The sequence below is a fragment of the Leucoraja erinacea genome, chromosome 1 (genome assembly GCF_028641065.1).
Source record: "Leucoraja erinacea ecotype New England chromosome 1, Leri_hhj_1, whole genome shotgun sequence".
Classification (NCBI taxonomy): domain Eukaryota; kingdom Metazoa; phylum Chordata; class Chondrichthyes; order Rajiformes; family Rajidae; genus Leucoraja; species Leucoraja erinaceus.
In genome coordinates, this window is record NC_073377.1 from 33,549,297 (window position 1) to 33,562,508 (window position 13,212).

General features: G+C 41.6%; 1 protein-coding gene across 7 annotated transcripts in view; it reads left to right on the plus strand.

Moving 5' to 3' along the window:
* celf4 (CUGBP, Elav-like family member 4) overlaps positions 1-13,212 on the plus strand; it is a 1,152,430-nt gene that overhangs the window by 467,302 nt on the left and 671,916 nt on the right. For all 7 annotated transcript variants that reach the window (XM_055632378.1, XM_055632399.1, XM_055632405.1 and 4 more), the window contains exon 3: positions 10,329-10,377. In XM_055632378.1, the coding sequence (XP_055488353.1) occupies positions 10,329-10,377 (49 nt within the window). The remainder of the gene's footprint in view (positions 1-10,328; positions 10,378-13,212) is intronic.

A 13,212-nucleotide genomic window follows, 5' to 3' on the forward strand; every position in this document is an offset into this window, starting at 1 on the left:
ACATGACCTTCCAGGCACAAATCCATGACCTTCCAGGCACAAATCCAAATGTCCTGCCTAGCCTGGTGCCACAACCCGTGGTCATGCCAGTGACATGACTACCAACTTTCAGTTCCTCCATGTAAATTAAAATCAAGAGCAGGGTATGTGTTTTTATTATCTTGGTTTACAAATTGATGAATCAAAACTATTAAGAAGGTTAGTTATGGGCACTGAGTAGTGAAGTTAAATTCAGTTTTTAAGAGCTGAATGTCTAAAATGCATTAATTTGCTAATCATTTTAGAATTTAGATTTTAGAGATACAGTGTGGAAACAGGCCCTTCAGCCCACCAAGTCTGCACCGACCAGCGATCTCCGTACACTAGCACCATCCTACACACTAGAGACAATTTACAGTTTTAACTAAAGGCAATTAACCTACAAGCCTGTACATCTTTGGAATGTGGGAGGAAACCGGAGCACCTGAAGAAAACCCATGCAATCACAGGGAGAATATACAAACTCTGTACAAATAGCACATACCCCAATATACATACTCCATATACAAACTCTGTACAGATCCGGAAGTGGCGGCGCTGTTAACAGCTGCGGCTCGCCTGCAGTCCGTCTGTCTTTACTTTTTTCTGTTGGTTTTTTTTGTCTTGTTTTGGTTAAGTTTTAGTTTGTTGGGTTGTGTTAGAGAGGGGGTGGGGGTTGAAACATGTTCTCTGTCTCTTCCTTCGGGGGAATGCAACTTTTTCATGTTGTATCCCCCTTCTCTGCCTCCGTCTGCGCTGAGGCCTAATGGCAGAGCTGGTGGCTTCCAACCTGTGACCGACCCTGAGGCTCCTGAGGCAGAGCCAGCCAGGACTTACCAACGAGAGGCTGGCCGTCTTCGGGGCTAAGGCAGCGGTGGCCCGACTTGCTGGTGCGACGTTCTGGCTTTTGGCGGCGGCCTGGAGCTGATGCAGCGGGGCTCGGAGCTGAGACTGCGGGACCCGGAGCTGGGGCAGTGGCCTGGAGCTGGGGCGGCGGCCCGGAGCGGAGACTGCGGGACCCTGGAGCGGCGGGCCCGGAGCTGGGGCGGCTGCCCGGAGCTGATGCTGTGGCGGGCCGTCTCGGAGCGGAGACGGCGTTCCGGCTTTCGGCGGCGGCGACATCACCACGGAGGTCCGCTGGACTGGAGAGCGGCATCTTCGGCCTGGATCGATCGCCTCAGCGCAGAGGGAGAACAAGGAGGGAAGAGACGGAGACTAAGACTTTGCCTCCATCACAGTGAGGATGTGCTTGGTGAACTCACTGTGGTGGATGTTTAATTTGTGTTTATTGTATGTTTTGTTATTATTGATTCTGTGTATGACTGCAGGCAACATAATTTCGTTCAGACCAAAAGGTCTGAATGACAATAAAGGATCTATCTATCTATCTATCTATCTATCTATCTATCTATCTATCTATCTATCTATCTATCTATCTATCTATCTATCTATCTATCTATCTATCTATCTATCTATCTATCTATCTATCTATCTATCTATCTATCTATCTATCTATCTATCTATCTATCTATCTATCTATCTATCTATCATCAAACCCAGGTCTCTGGCACTGTAATGCCCCTGTCCCACTTAGGAAACCTGAACGGAAACCTCTGGAGACTTTGCGCCCCACCCAAGGTTTCCGTGCGGTTCCCGTAGGATCCCAGAGGTTTTTGTCAGTCTCCCTATCTGCAACCTTCGGCAACCACCTGCAACCTCCGGGAACTGCACGGAAACCTTGGGTGGGGTGCAAAGTCTCCAGAGGTTTCCGTTCAGGTTTCCTAAGTGGGACAGGGGCATTAGGCAGCAACTCTACCACTGTGCCACCTCCTAAGTATCACTTTAAATAGAACTAAGATTAGATGATTCAAACACCGTTGGTGAAAAGAAATGACCCGACAGCTTTGTATAGCCAATTGTTTAATGTACTGAAAAGACTCTTTGAATGTAATGGAATCACAGCCACAAATTGCATTCAACACTAATAGAAACCCCTTTTTGGTTGTGAATTCTCTAGTTACAATATGAACCACTATGACCAGTCTAATTCCATGAACCAAAGAATTGAAATATTATCGAATCACAGATCATTAAAAGCTGCAGTCTCCCACTTTATGTGGAGCTGCATGTACTGCTTTCAAAATGGTTCACACTCATTCATTTATATAGCAAAGCCTCAAGTAGGATTAGGGGCCAGGGTAAAGAAGCTAATTATCTGTGCTTAAAACACACTTTCAGATAAGAATCGTATTATTTAATAAAAAAATGTCCACAATTAATTGTGATCCAAAGAATTTATGATTGTGCTGAATGTACGTTAAGTAGTTGAACTCCCAGATAGCCAGATCTTGGATGTAAATACAGAAATGCTTCTTTATTTAAAGCAACCCTCAAGGAAAATGTCAGTCAATATTACCAAGGAGGTTTCATCTTATGGTTAAAAAGTCTTCAATTTGGATCCAAGAAAAATCACAAGGAATGAAATTAAGCTTTATACAGTCTGAAATATACAGGTCAGGATTCAAGTGGATAACCTCACTGTACTTGCATCAAATTAGGCTCAGCCCAGATTCAGAGACTATTCATTTCAAACAGGACTTTATTCCATGGAGCTCAGGAGGTTGAGGGGTGACCTCACAGAGGTGTGTAAAAGGAGGCAATAGAAAGAATCAATGCACAGACTTTTGCATAGTGTAGGGGAAGTCAAGAACCAGATGGATGAGACGGAGTTTCTTCCCAGAGGCCATTAGGACTGTAAACTCTTATCTCACCAGGGACTAACTTACTGTACCAATTAAAAGCCCTGCCCCACGGTACGAGTTCATTGAAGTGCTCCCCGAGTTTAAAAAAAAATCAAATTTGTGGTAAAGATGTAGAATGAACGTAGCGGGTACGTCGGAGCTCGGGGACGTCTCTTAGCGGCTAGTAACGCTAACGGCAGGTACTTGGGAAGACTCGCTAATGGCAGGTAAGCTCGGGAAGACTCGTAAAGATTTTTCAACATGGTGAAAAATGTCCACGAGAGCCCCGGGTACCTGCGAGCGGCCATTACCGTAAATCTCTGAGTTCGATCAGGGCAAACCCGGGAGAACTCTTTGAATGTACAGTGGGACAGAGCTATTACTGTTGTGTTGTGTCTTTTTTTAAATTACTGTTTTTTTTTCTCACTGATATGTAATTACTGATTCTGTTCTATTCTGTTTTGTAGTTTTTTGCACAATCCGCAAGCATTGCCACTTTTCATTTCACTGCGCATCACGTATGTGTATATGACAAATAAACTTGACTTGACTTGACTTTAAGCTGAGAGGGTAAACATTTAATAGGGACTTGAGAGGCAACCTTTTTTCTCAGAGTGTGGTGGGTATAGGGAACGAGCTGCCAGATGAGGTAGTTGAGGCAGGCACTGTAACAATCTTTAAAAGACATTTGGACAGGTACATGGATAGGAAAGGTTTAGAGGGATATGGGCAGAAAGTGGATGTGGGACAAGCGTAGATGGTGCACCTCGGTCAGCATAAGCAAGTTAGGCCAAAGAGCCTATGACTCTAATCAAGACAATTGTAAGGGAGGAAAGGTTGTCCTTTACATATTATTAAATGTGAGTTTCCATCACTCGCACTTCCCCCTGTGATGTTCCTGCCACCCACCTACACACGGGCAAATGCACTGCTGCCAATTAACATACCAACACGTCTTTGTAATATAGGAGGAAATCAGAGCACCGAGGAAGGGAATGGGGGGCAGAACATGAAGTCAATGGGCAGAACATGCAAACACCACACAGACAGGGTTGGAGGTGAGGATCAAACCCAGGTCACAGATATTATGTGACAAAAGCACTGATTATTTGAAATTCGCTCTGACTGGATGCAGTGTGACCCAGCAGAGAAGAGCACCCTTGATCCACCCTTGGGCAGTGTGAACCACTGGACAGGAACATGCCCAATTTGCAGCGTGAAACAGTGGCGAGGAGCACCCATTATCCACATCGTGCTGTCTGAACCATTGGAGGGGTACACTCCCAATGCACAATGAGCAGTGTGAAACTTTGTTGAGGAGGAACAGCACCTCATATTCCGCCTGGGTTGCTTGCGTCCGGATGGCATGAACGTTGAATTCTCCCAGTTTTGCTAGCCCTTGCTGTCTCCTCCCCTTCCTTAACCCTCGAGCTGTCTCCTCCCATCCCCCTGCCCTCGGGCTCCTCCTCCTCCCTTTTTCCTTCCTTCTCCCCCCCCCCCCCACCCCCATCAGTCTGAAGAAGGGTTTTGGACCCGAAACGTCGCCTATTTCCTTTGCTCCATAGATGCTGCTGCACCCGCTGAGTTTCTCCAGCATTTTTGTGTACCTTAGGCACAACTGTGTTGGTCCAACTGACCCAGCAAGATAAAGGATCTATCAACATTTAATAGTAGAAACAAATGTCCAGGACCTCCAGGTTCAGGAACATCTCCTTCTCAACAGCCATCAGGCTCTTGAACACTGCAAACACCAACTAAACTATGAACTAGAAACTGTTTTGGGTGTGTTAGAGACTTCAGGTTTTCATGCACTAATAGTGTTTTTTAATTTTATTGAAATTATTACAATGTCAGTTAAAAGTATTGTGTTTGCATACTTGTTATGGTGCTGCAAGTAAGAACTTAATTGTTCCATGTTCAGTCCATATAACAGTGAACCACTCTTGACTTGTCTCTTGGCGAAAGTAAAACAAGATATGACTTGTAAAAGATCAGAGACTCAATGAAAAATGGGAGGGAGACGTTAGTCCTTTGTTCTGAGGTGGAAGTCATTAGAATGGATGATTGGGGATGAGAATTGATCTGAACACCAACAAAATCTACTTTACTGAGAGTGTCAAATGAACAATACTAACTTGTAAATATTAATTGTAGGATTCAGTCATGTTTGCAACATGATTAATAGCTGCTTTAGATAAGAGGGGCATACAGTTTTATTTAAGCCCCGTTAACTTTGCAAGAGAGGATGGTTTAAACATTTTCATTATTTTACTGCTGCAAGCAGGGCTATTTCAGTATTGCTTACTGTGCACCATTATTTTAAAATGACAAAATCAACAGTGGACAGTAATTCTGGCTGACTCGCCCTGACTAAAATTATATACTCACGCCGGCAGTACACGTAACTATCCGTTTGTCTCTAGTGGAAGATGGGATTTTGAACATCATCCAAGTACATCCTATAATGGACAGCCTCTATCGCCAGCTGAATGGTAACCTTCAGCTCCATGAAGAGTTAAAGTCTGTCATTTTAATGATTGTTCCAGACTACAATTAGAATTAATTACTTAACATAATCTGTCTCACAACATAATTATCAGTGAGTGAAATAATCAAAGTGCCTATCAGTTTTATAAAGGAAATGATACATCATCTTTTTTTACTTATTCACATGGTATGTAACAGCTGCAATAGTACTGGCCAAGCCTGTCATTTTGATGTGCGGGCTTCTTGCTTTATGTCAAGATTATGTAAACATTAGGCTTCTGTACTTTTGTCAGAGGTTGGCTTTTTCATCTCAGAAATAGAAACTCTCAAGGATTTAGAAGCCCAATGAATATTTTTCAATCTGCGTATAGAAGTGGCATTTCACTTATTTGTGAGGCTGAAAAGGGTGAAGTTCTTCTTGGATCATCTGAAATTCAAGTGGGTCACTCCCTCGCATTCCCAGGAAGCCATTCACATGACAACTGTCTATCTTTTCAATTCGTAGAACTAACAAAATACAAAAGCTAAATGCTGTGGGTGCTGAAAAGCTAAAATGGAAACAGAACTCCTCTGGAAATATTCAGTGGACAAATGAGATTAGTGTAGATAGGGAAAAGGTTGGCACAGATGTGGTGAGTCAAAGGGCCCATTTCTGTGCAACATTTCTCCATGATCAGCGGATCTGTATTTCTCTGTTTTTCCCTCTACAGATGCTAATTGAGCAGATGTGTGTCTCTGACATTTTTTGTGTTTACTATGATACTCACTCTCTTCAGAGACGAAAAACAAGTGTCACTAACAAGATTCAGTGTTCACATGTGCGAGGCATTGAAGGAGAGATTAACCTGGATCTGTGAGCAGATGCATTGAATCACTTGGGTAGTGTGAAGACTCAGTACAGGAAACTATCTAAATCTCTTCCTCTGTTTTCAAAATCTTACTTCATATGCCTGTTTCTTCCCAGAACTGAGATAAATCCCTATCCAGTGTGATTATTAGGATTGTTTATTATCAATCAATTTATTATCAATCAATCAATCAATCAATCAGATTTATTCATCACATACACAATATAGATACACTTACAAAATTCTTAGGGGGTTGGACAGGCTAGATGCAGGAAGATTATTCCCTCTGTTGGGGAAGTCCAGAACTAGGGGGTCACAGTTTAAGGATAAGAGGGAAGTCTTTTAGGACCGAGATGAGAAAATCAATTTTTTCCCAGAGAGTGGTGAATCTGTGGAATTCTCTGCCACAGAAGGTAGTTGAGGCCAGTTCATTGGCTATATTTAAGAGGGAGTTAGATGTGGCCCTTGTGGCTAAAGGGATCAGGGGGTATGGAGAGAAGGCAGGGATGGGATACTGAGTTGAATGATCAGCCATGACCATATTGAATGGCGGTGCAGGCTCGAAGGGCCGAATGGCCTACTCCTGTACCTATTTTCTATGTTTCTATGTTTCTAAAGTGCGGGGAAATGAACTTGCCAGCAGTGGTACAATCAAAAAGGAACACACAATACACAATAAAAAATCAACACAAACATCCACCACAGCATTCTTATTATTATTGTGATGTGTACAAAGGTATAGAGAAACACTTTATTTTACCTGCATGAATACAATCAAACTATACATGAGGACAACAGGTTGTTCAAAAAGAGAAAGGAAACAGTGCAGAATGCAGCGTTACAAAATAGTGCAGGACCTACCTTTGGAAAGGAGATGAGGAGGAATTTCATGAGCCAGAGGGCAGTGAATCTATAGAATTCATTGCCACAGATGGCTGTGGAGGCCGTCATTGGGTATTTTTACAGCGGAGATTGATGGGTTCTTGATTAGTAAGGATCTCAAATATTATGGGGAGAAGGCAGGAGAATGGGGTTGAAAGGGAAGGATAGATAAGCCCGATTGAATGGCAGACTAGACATGATGGGCCACATTGCCTATAGCTGCTCCTATGAGTTATGAACAACAACATTGAAAGGGCAGATAAAAAAAGTGCAAGGGCTGCAATGAGAATAGATCGGGTACAATCTCTAGCTTATGAGAGGTTCCTCCAATAGTCTGATAATAGTGTGCAAAAAGCTGTTCTTTAATTTGATGGCACATGCTTTCAAGCTTTTGTATCTTCTGCTTGATGGAAAAAGGGGAGAATGTGTGAGTGGTCCTTGATTATGTTGGCTGCTATCCTGAGCCAGTGTGAAGTGTAGATGGAGTTTATATGGGGGAGCGAGGCTGGTTTGCGTGCTGGACTGAACTGCATCCACAATTTCTTGTGGTATTGAGCAGAACAGTTCCCAAACCATGTTGAGATGCATCCTCATAGGATGCTTTCTACAGCGCATCTGAATAAATTGTTGAGTGTCATTAAAGTGTTACAGTAGGTCATGCAGGAGGATTGCATCTTCTGATTGCTCGATCATTTCATTTTTTTAATCTCAACATCTTGCTTGTAACTCTGAAATATACCGAGCCAGATTGAAAAATAGTATCGCCATGGTAACCTAATAGTTGAAGTAATAAAAAAGCACTTCTTTCATCATCAGTGCAGAACAAGATTCAGAACATGACACATATGTAATTTTTGCTGTGAATGTGTGACACACATAAATAATAGAAAAATATTAATTGAAAAGCAATTCACAATTTACAGTATTGAAGTCATAGCAATGCAAAGTAACTACGATAAGAAATTATTGTGATTTTTAAAAACGTTATAACAGATTCCTGGTATCAATTTTCATTCACTTTATTAATTTCTTTGAACATCTATTCTTTATCATTTTATTTCTTCTTTATTTCTGTTTACTATCTGCCAGTGCTTATCCAGCACATTTATGGTTATACCTGTGATCTTCCAGTAGTTTTTTAGTTTCTGTCTTCTCTCTGGATTTTGAACAACCCAGCTTTGCCCAATTTATGAACTGTCAATATGGAGACTCATTGGTCTGCATTTTCCTAGCTGTGAGCTTCACAGTTGGCATTAAAGTGTAAGAAGAAGAAGCACTTTGCTATTCAAGCCCTCCAGCCTGGTGCATTTCTTATTAAGTTAACAGCTGACCTAATCTTTAGGCTTGACTCCATTTTCCTGCCTTATCCCCATAACCCATGATTCCCCTGAATAGTTTGAAAACGCATTGGGCGGCACAGTGGCAGAGCAGTGGAGTTGATGCCCTAGAGCGCCAGAGACCCAGATTCAATCCTGACCAAAGCTGCTGACTGTGGGGAATGTGTACACGCTACCTCTGATCTATGTGGGTTTTCTCTGGGTCCTCCAGTTTCCTCCCACACTCCAAAGACGTACAGGATTATAGGTGAAATAGCTTTGGTTAAATTGTCCCTCTTGTGTGTAGGATAGTGCTAGTGTATGGGGTGATTGCTGGACGGTGCGGACTCAGTGGGCTGAAGGACCTGTTTCCGCACTGTATCTCCAAAAATGAAAATGACAAAGCCTCTTATTTCACTACATGAAGAAATTCATCCTGAACTCAGCCTTCAGTGACTCAACCTATATTCTGGGAATTCACCCTTGGATTATTAACTCTCCCAGTAGGGGAAACATCTTCACAGCACCCACTCTGCCACAACCAACAACCAACAAAAAGGCAATGGAAGACCATCAGATCACTAGATTATCAGTCTTTGGTCTTTTGACCTTACTTTCCAATGTTTCTCTATTGATACTAATAATGAAACTCCCTCTGGGCTTTTGCCCCTTGGTTGCCAATTTTTTAATGTATGTTTTTAACGTCCTGTATTGTGACCATACATATTGAAAACACAAAGCTTCACCTCCTTCCCCTCCCACCGAGCTCCCATACTTAACACATTTTACTCTGTTCAACCTGCACTCTGTTGAAGTTGTACCACCAATGCCAGCAAAGACATATTAATCTCTGAAGTATGGGTCTCCCTTTTTCCAAAATCTGTTGCTTCCAGTAGAAGTGGTGGAGGCAGGTTTGTTGGTATCATTTAAAAATAAATTGGATAGGCATATGGATGAGAAGGGAATGGAGGGTTATGGTATGAGTGCAGGCAGGTGGGACTAAGGGAAAAAAAGTTGTTCGGCACGGACTTGTAGGGCCTAGATGGCCTGTTTCCGTGCTGTAATTGTTATATGGTTATATGGTTATATGGTTATATGGTTATATGGTTGCTGCCAGGCATCAGTTCGTGAGGTTGTGATGTGAGAGTTGACACACGAGACGACAAGAAATTGCAGAGTTGTTAATGTATCCCAGTCCATCGCACAGACCAGACTCCCCACCATTGAATCCATCTACACTTCACGCTGCCTCAGAGAAGCAGCCAATATAAACACGGACTTGTCCCATCATGGCCTTCCTTCGTCTCCCTGCTCCCATTCAGCAGAAGGTACAGGAATTTGAACGCGTACACACCAGAGTCAGGAACAACATCTTCCCCTCTGTTATCAGGCCTCTGAATGCTCCTTCCATTAACTAGGAAATTATCCAATTCACAATTATGGAAATTCTAATGCGCTACAATGCTGAGAACTATATTCTTTGCTCTATTGTACTTCTGTTGACGATTGTATTTATGTATAGTATATCTGATCTATTTGGATTGCATACAAAACAAAGCTTTTCACTGTATCTCAGTACATGTGACAATAATAAACTTTAGCCTTGTGTAGTACAATAATTCCATTCAAAACTTGTATTTAACATGGATTTTAATTTTATTTGGCTAATTTGTAATTCAAATGCAAATATGATGTGGAATATAACAAGTTTATACTTGGTTTTGAAAAAAATAATTTAGATCTATCTTTTGACTCCTATTATTCTACTTGTAGTAAAGTATAAATTATTTCACATAACCCTTATGTATTTATTCTTAGAATAACTAATTCTAATAATAACTATTCTTAGAATAACTAAATAATTCTAAATTAACTGCAAAGTTGCTTACAAAGTTTTGCTACGTTCATAGTGATAATTCCAAGCTGTAAGAAAGCTTTGACTCTCAAACATGTCATGTGATACTTCTGAAGTGATTCACTTGTAATCTTATGACAAGGGATTAGAAATGACCATTGCTTTTTCTTTGTATCCACAGATGAACAGACCGATCCAGGTGAAACCAGCGGACAGCGAAAGCAGAGGAGGTAGTTGTCTTTGTTGCTCCAAGCTCTGGTGCTGAATGTAATTTGTTGATTACTGCTCTGCTTCAGAGGCAAGGATCTATCAGAACAGATACTGAGTTGAGGATCTTTGCAATTTATTTTCTCTAAGAACGTAGGTCTTTGGTTCTTTAGCAGTGCAGATTTTCATTTAAAGCCGCAGTGGCTTCTTTTCAATGCATTAATTGTCAATTTAGTTTTGTGTGCTGCATAGCACAATTCATCTAACCAAAAGTCTTTGTGTATTTAGATTGATTTAGGAGTTGTGGAATGGATGATTAACATTTAGAAGAAAGTGACAATGAGGTAAATTCAAACCAAGAGATAGAAATATTTTCCCTAGATTCACTTATCCAGAAAATTGTTATACACTGTGCAATCCTACTGATCCTAAAATAGAGTGCTACTCTTTGACTAAAATATATGCAGAATTTATTGTGACAGATCAGGCTGACCTGGTCCAACCACTTAGATTCATTCCCCGTGGTCTACCAATACTCAACCTACACTTAAGCCTACCTAGGCCAGATGCAAAGGGACTATCTCACTGGCCCATTGACTGATGAGAGTGACTGGACCCAATGAGTCAGTCAGCTGACCTTTGCCATGTGTAGAAACTGTCAATTATATTAATAGTTATTAATAGCTTTGACATCCAGAGGCAGAAGAACTATCAAACTGGAGTAAATAACTAAACATATCCAGTTTTATTTTTTTTAACCAAAATATATAAGAACCTATAATAATTAAAAATATTGCTTTGCCGTTTACCTCCTCATCAATGGGATATCAGATCCATGTCAGTCCATGTGTAGGCTTTCAGTTGTGATCCAGTTGTGATCCCCCAATTTAATGGTGGGGAAGTCCCAGCTGGACTGTGCTTCACCATTGAATTCCAGGCAGAATGTCAGGAAAACACAAACTCCTGCATCGCATAGCATTTCACCGGAGGTCTAGTTATTTACTTCAGTTTCAGTAGCTTCGTGTCATCAGGTCCAGTGTGATCGACAGCAGAAGTCAACACGATCTGCACCATTAGATACATTTAGCAGTCAGAATGGAATTACACAAGGATATTGAAGGAGTTTGAGTCATGCATGACTACCTAGTCTTTGAAAAGTTTATTTCAAAATACTTCAATGCATTTGCATTGCATTCATGCAAGTTTGTATAAAGTAAACAAGGGCTACAGCTGTGATCAACTGCTCAGGTTATCTATATGATAGATTATTTTTTCCACAGGCAAAAATGAAATTAAAATCAAACTACAGAATTCAGATATTGGAATATCTTTAAATGGTGAATGAATTTCAGTTGTGGCCTATGTGTGTATTGGTTTGCTAAATTATCTTTAGGTCTGCATAGGTATTACTACTTCTTACAAAGATAGACCACAACCTGAGCTTTCATCCACATAGACTTTATATAACCATATAACCATATAACCATATAACAATTACAGCACGGAAACAGGCCATCTCGACCCTTCTAGTCCGTGCCGAACACGTATTCTCCCCTAGTCCCATATACATGCGCTTAGACCATAACCCTCCATTCCCTTCCCGTCCATATAACTATCCAATTTATTTTTAAATGATAAAAACGAACCTGCCTCCACCACCTTCACTGGAAGCTCATTCCACACAGCCACCACTCTCTGAGTAAAGTCCCCCCTCATGTTACCCCTAATCTTCTGTCCCTTAATTCTCGTCATATCTAATCTGATTTCCTGTGTTCTTGCAATCAGCAGGAATTGCATTTATAGACTGTATTTTGCCAAAGAGTTCTACGTGTTTTGTTGCTGAAATGCAATAGGTGGGGTCTCTCAAAAAGCTTGAAAATTGCTTGATTGCAACATAACATCTTGACCTGCCCACTGCTTACACGTGCTTCCTGGACTATTCTCATGGTCTTACCTATCTTTTTTTTGACCCTATAAATCCAGTTGTCCTTCAGTTATGGCCATAAACAGCCTGTGAATGGCAACTTTGCCTGGGCTGTGAATCCTGAGAACCCTTATGCCACTGCACCTTGGTAATTCCTACACTGTTGTCAATTCACTGCCCACTGGTATTAAAGGATTTTAACAAATTGCCCCTAGCATGTAGGATGCAAAAGTGGGAGAGTATAGAACAGGTGTGATCAATGGTCAGTGTGGCCTGTTTCAATGCTGTATTTTTCAATCAATCAATCAATCACATTGCTAAAGGCTCTTAAAGAGCTGCTGGATAAAAAGCACCATGATTCAAACCATTTTCTTAATGTGACATACCAATGCTGGTCATAGTTACTACCAAAAATACATACTGCTCCCACATAAGTTCAGTAAATGGGTTAACTTTGATGAAATCTAATAACTTTTGCTTGCTATATCTTTAAGAAAATGGTTAGATCGGTTCTTAAAATTCCATTAGTGAAGGAACAAAGCAAGGTGATGGAGTTGGGAGAAAAGGATTAAGTTTAACAATGTGCACCCTATCCAAATATTGGTTTAAAGTATAATTGGGATAAAATAGACTTCAATGCGTAACTTTGTGGTGGGGGTTGTGAAGACCATCATTTTTAAGCTTCTTTTGGATTCCCAATCAGCATGGATTTACAGTCCCCAGTTATCTTGAGGGCCTGTCCCACGAGCATGAGGCCTGCATGCGGAAAGCGCGACCAAACCGGAAGCGGGGGCCACGCGGAGGTCGAGTGATCCCCGTACAGGGCCGGTCCCACCAGCATGCGCCTGCACGCGGCGAGCGCGACCAAACCGGAAGCAGGGGCCGCACGGAGGTCGAGTGAGTGACGTGAAGTTTGAGCGAAGTCCGCGGGAAG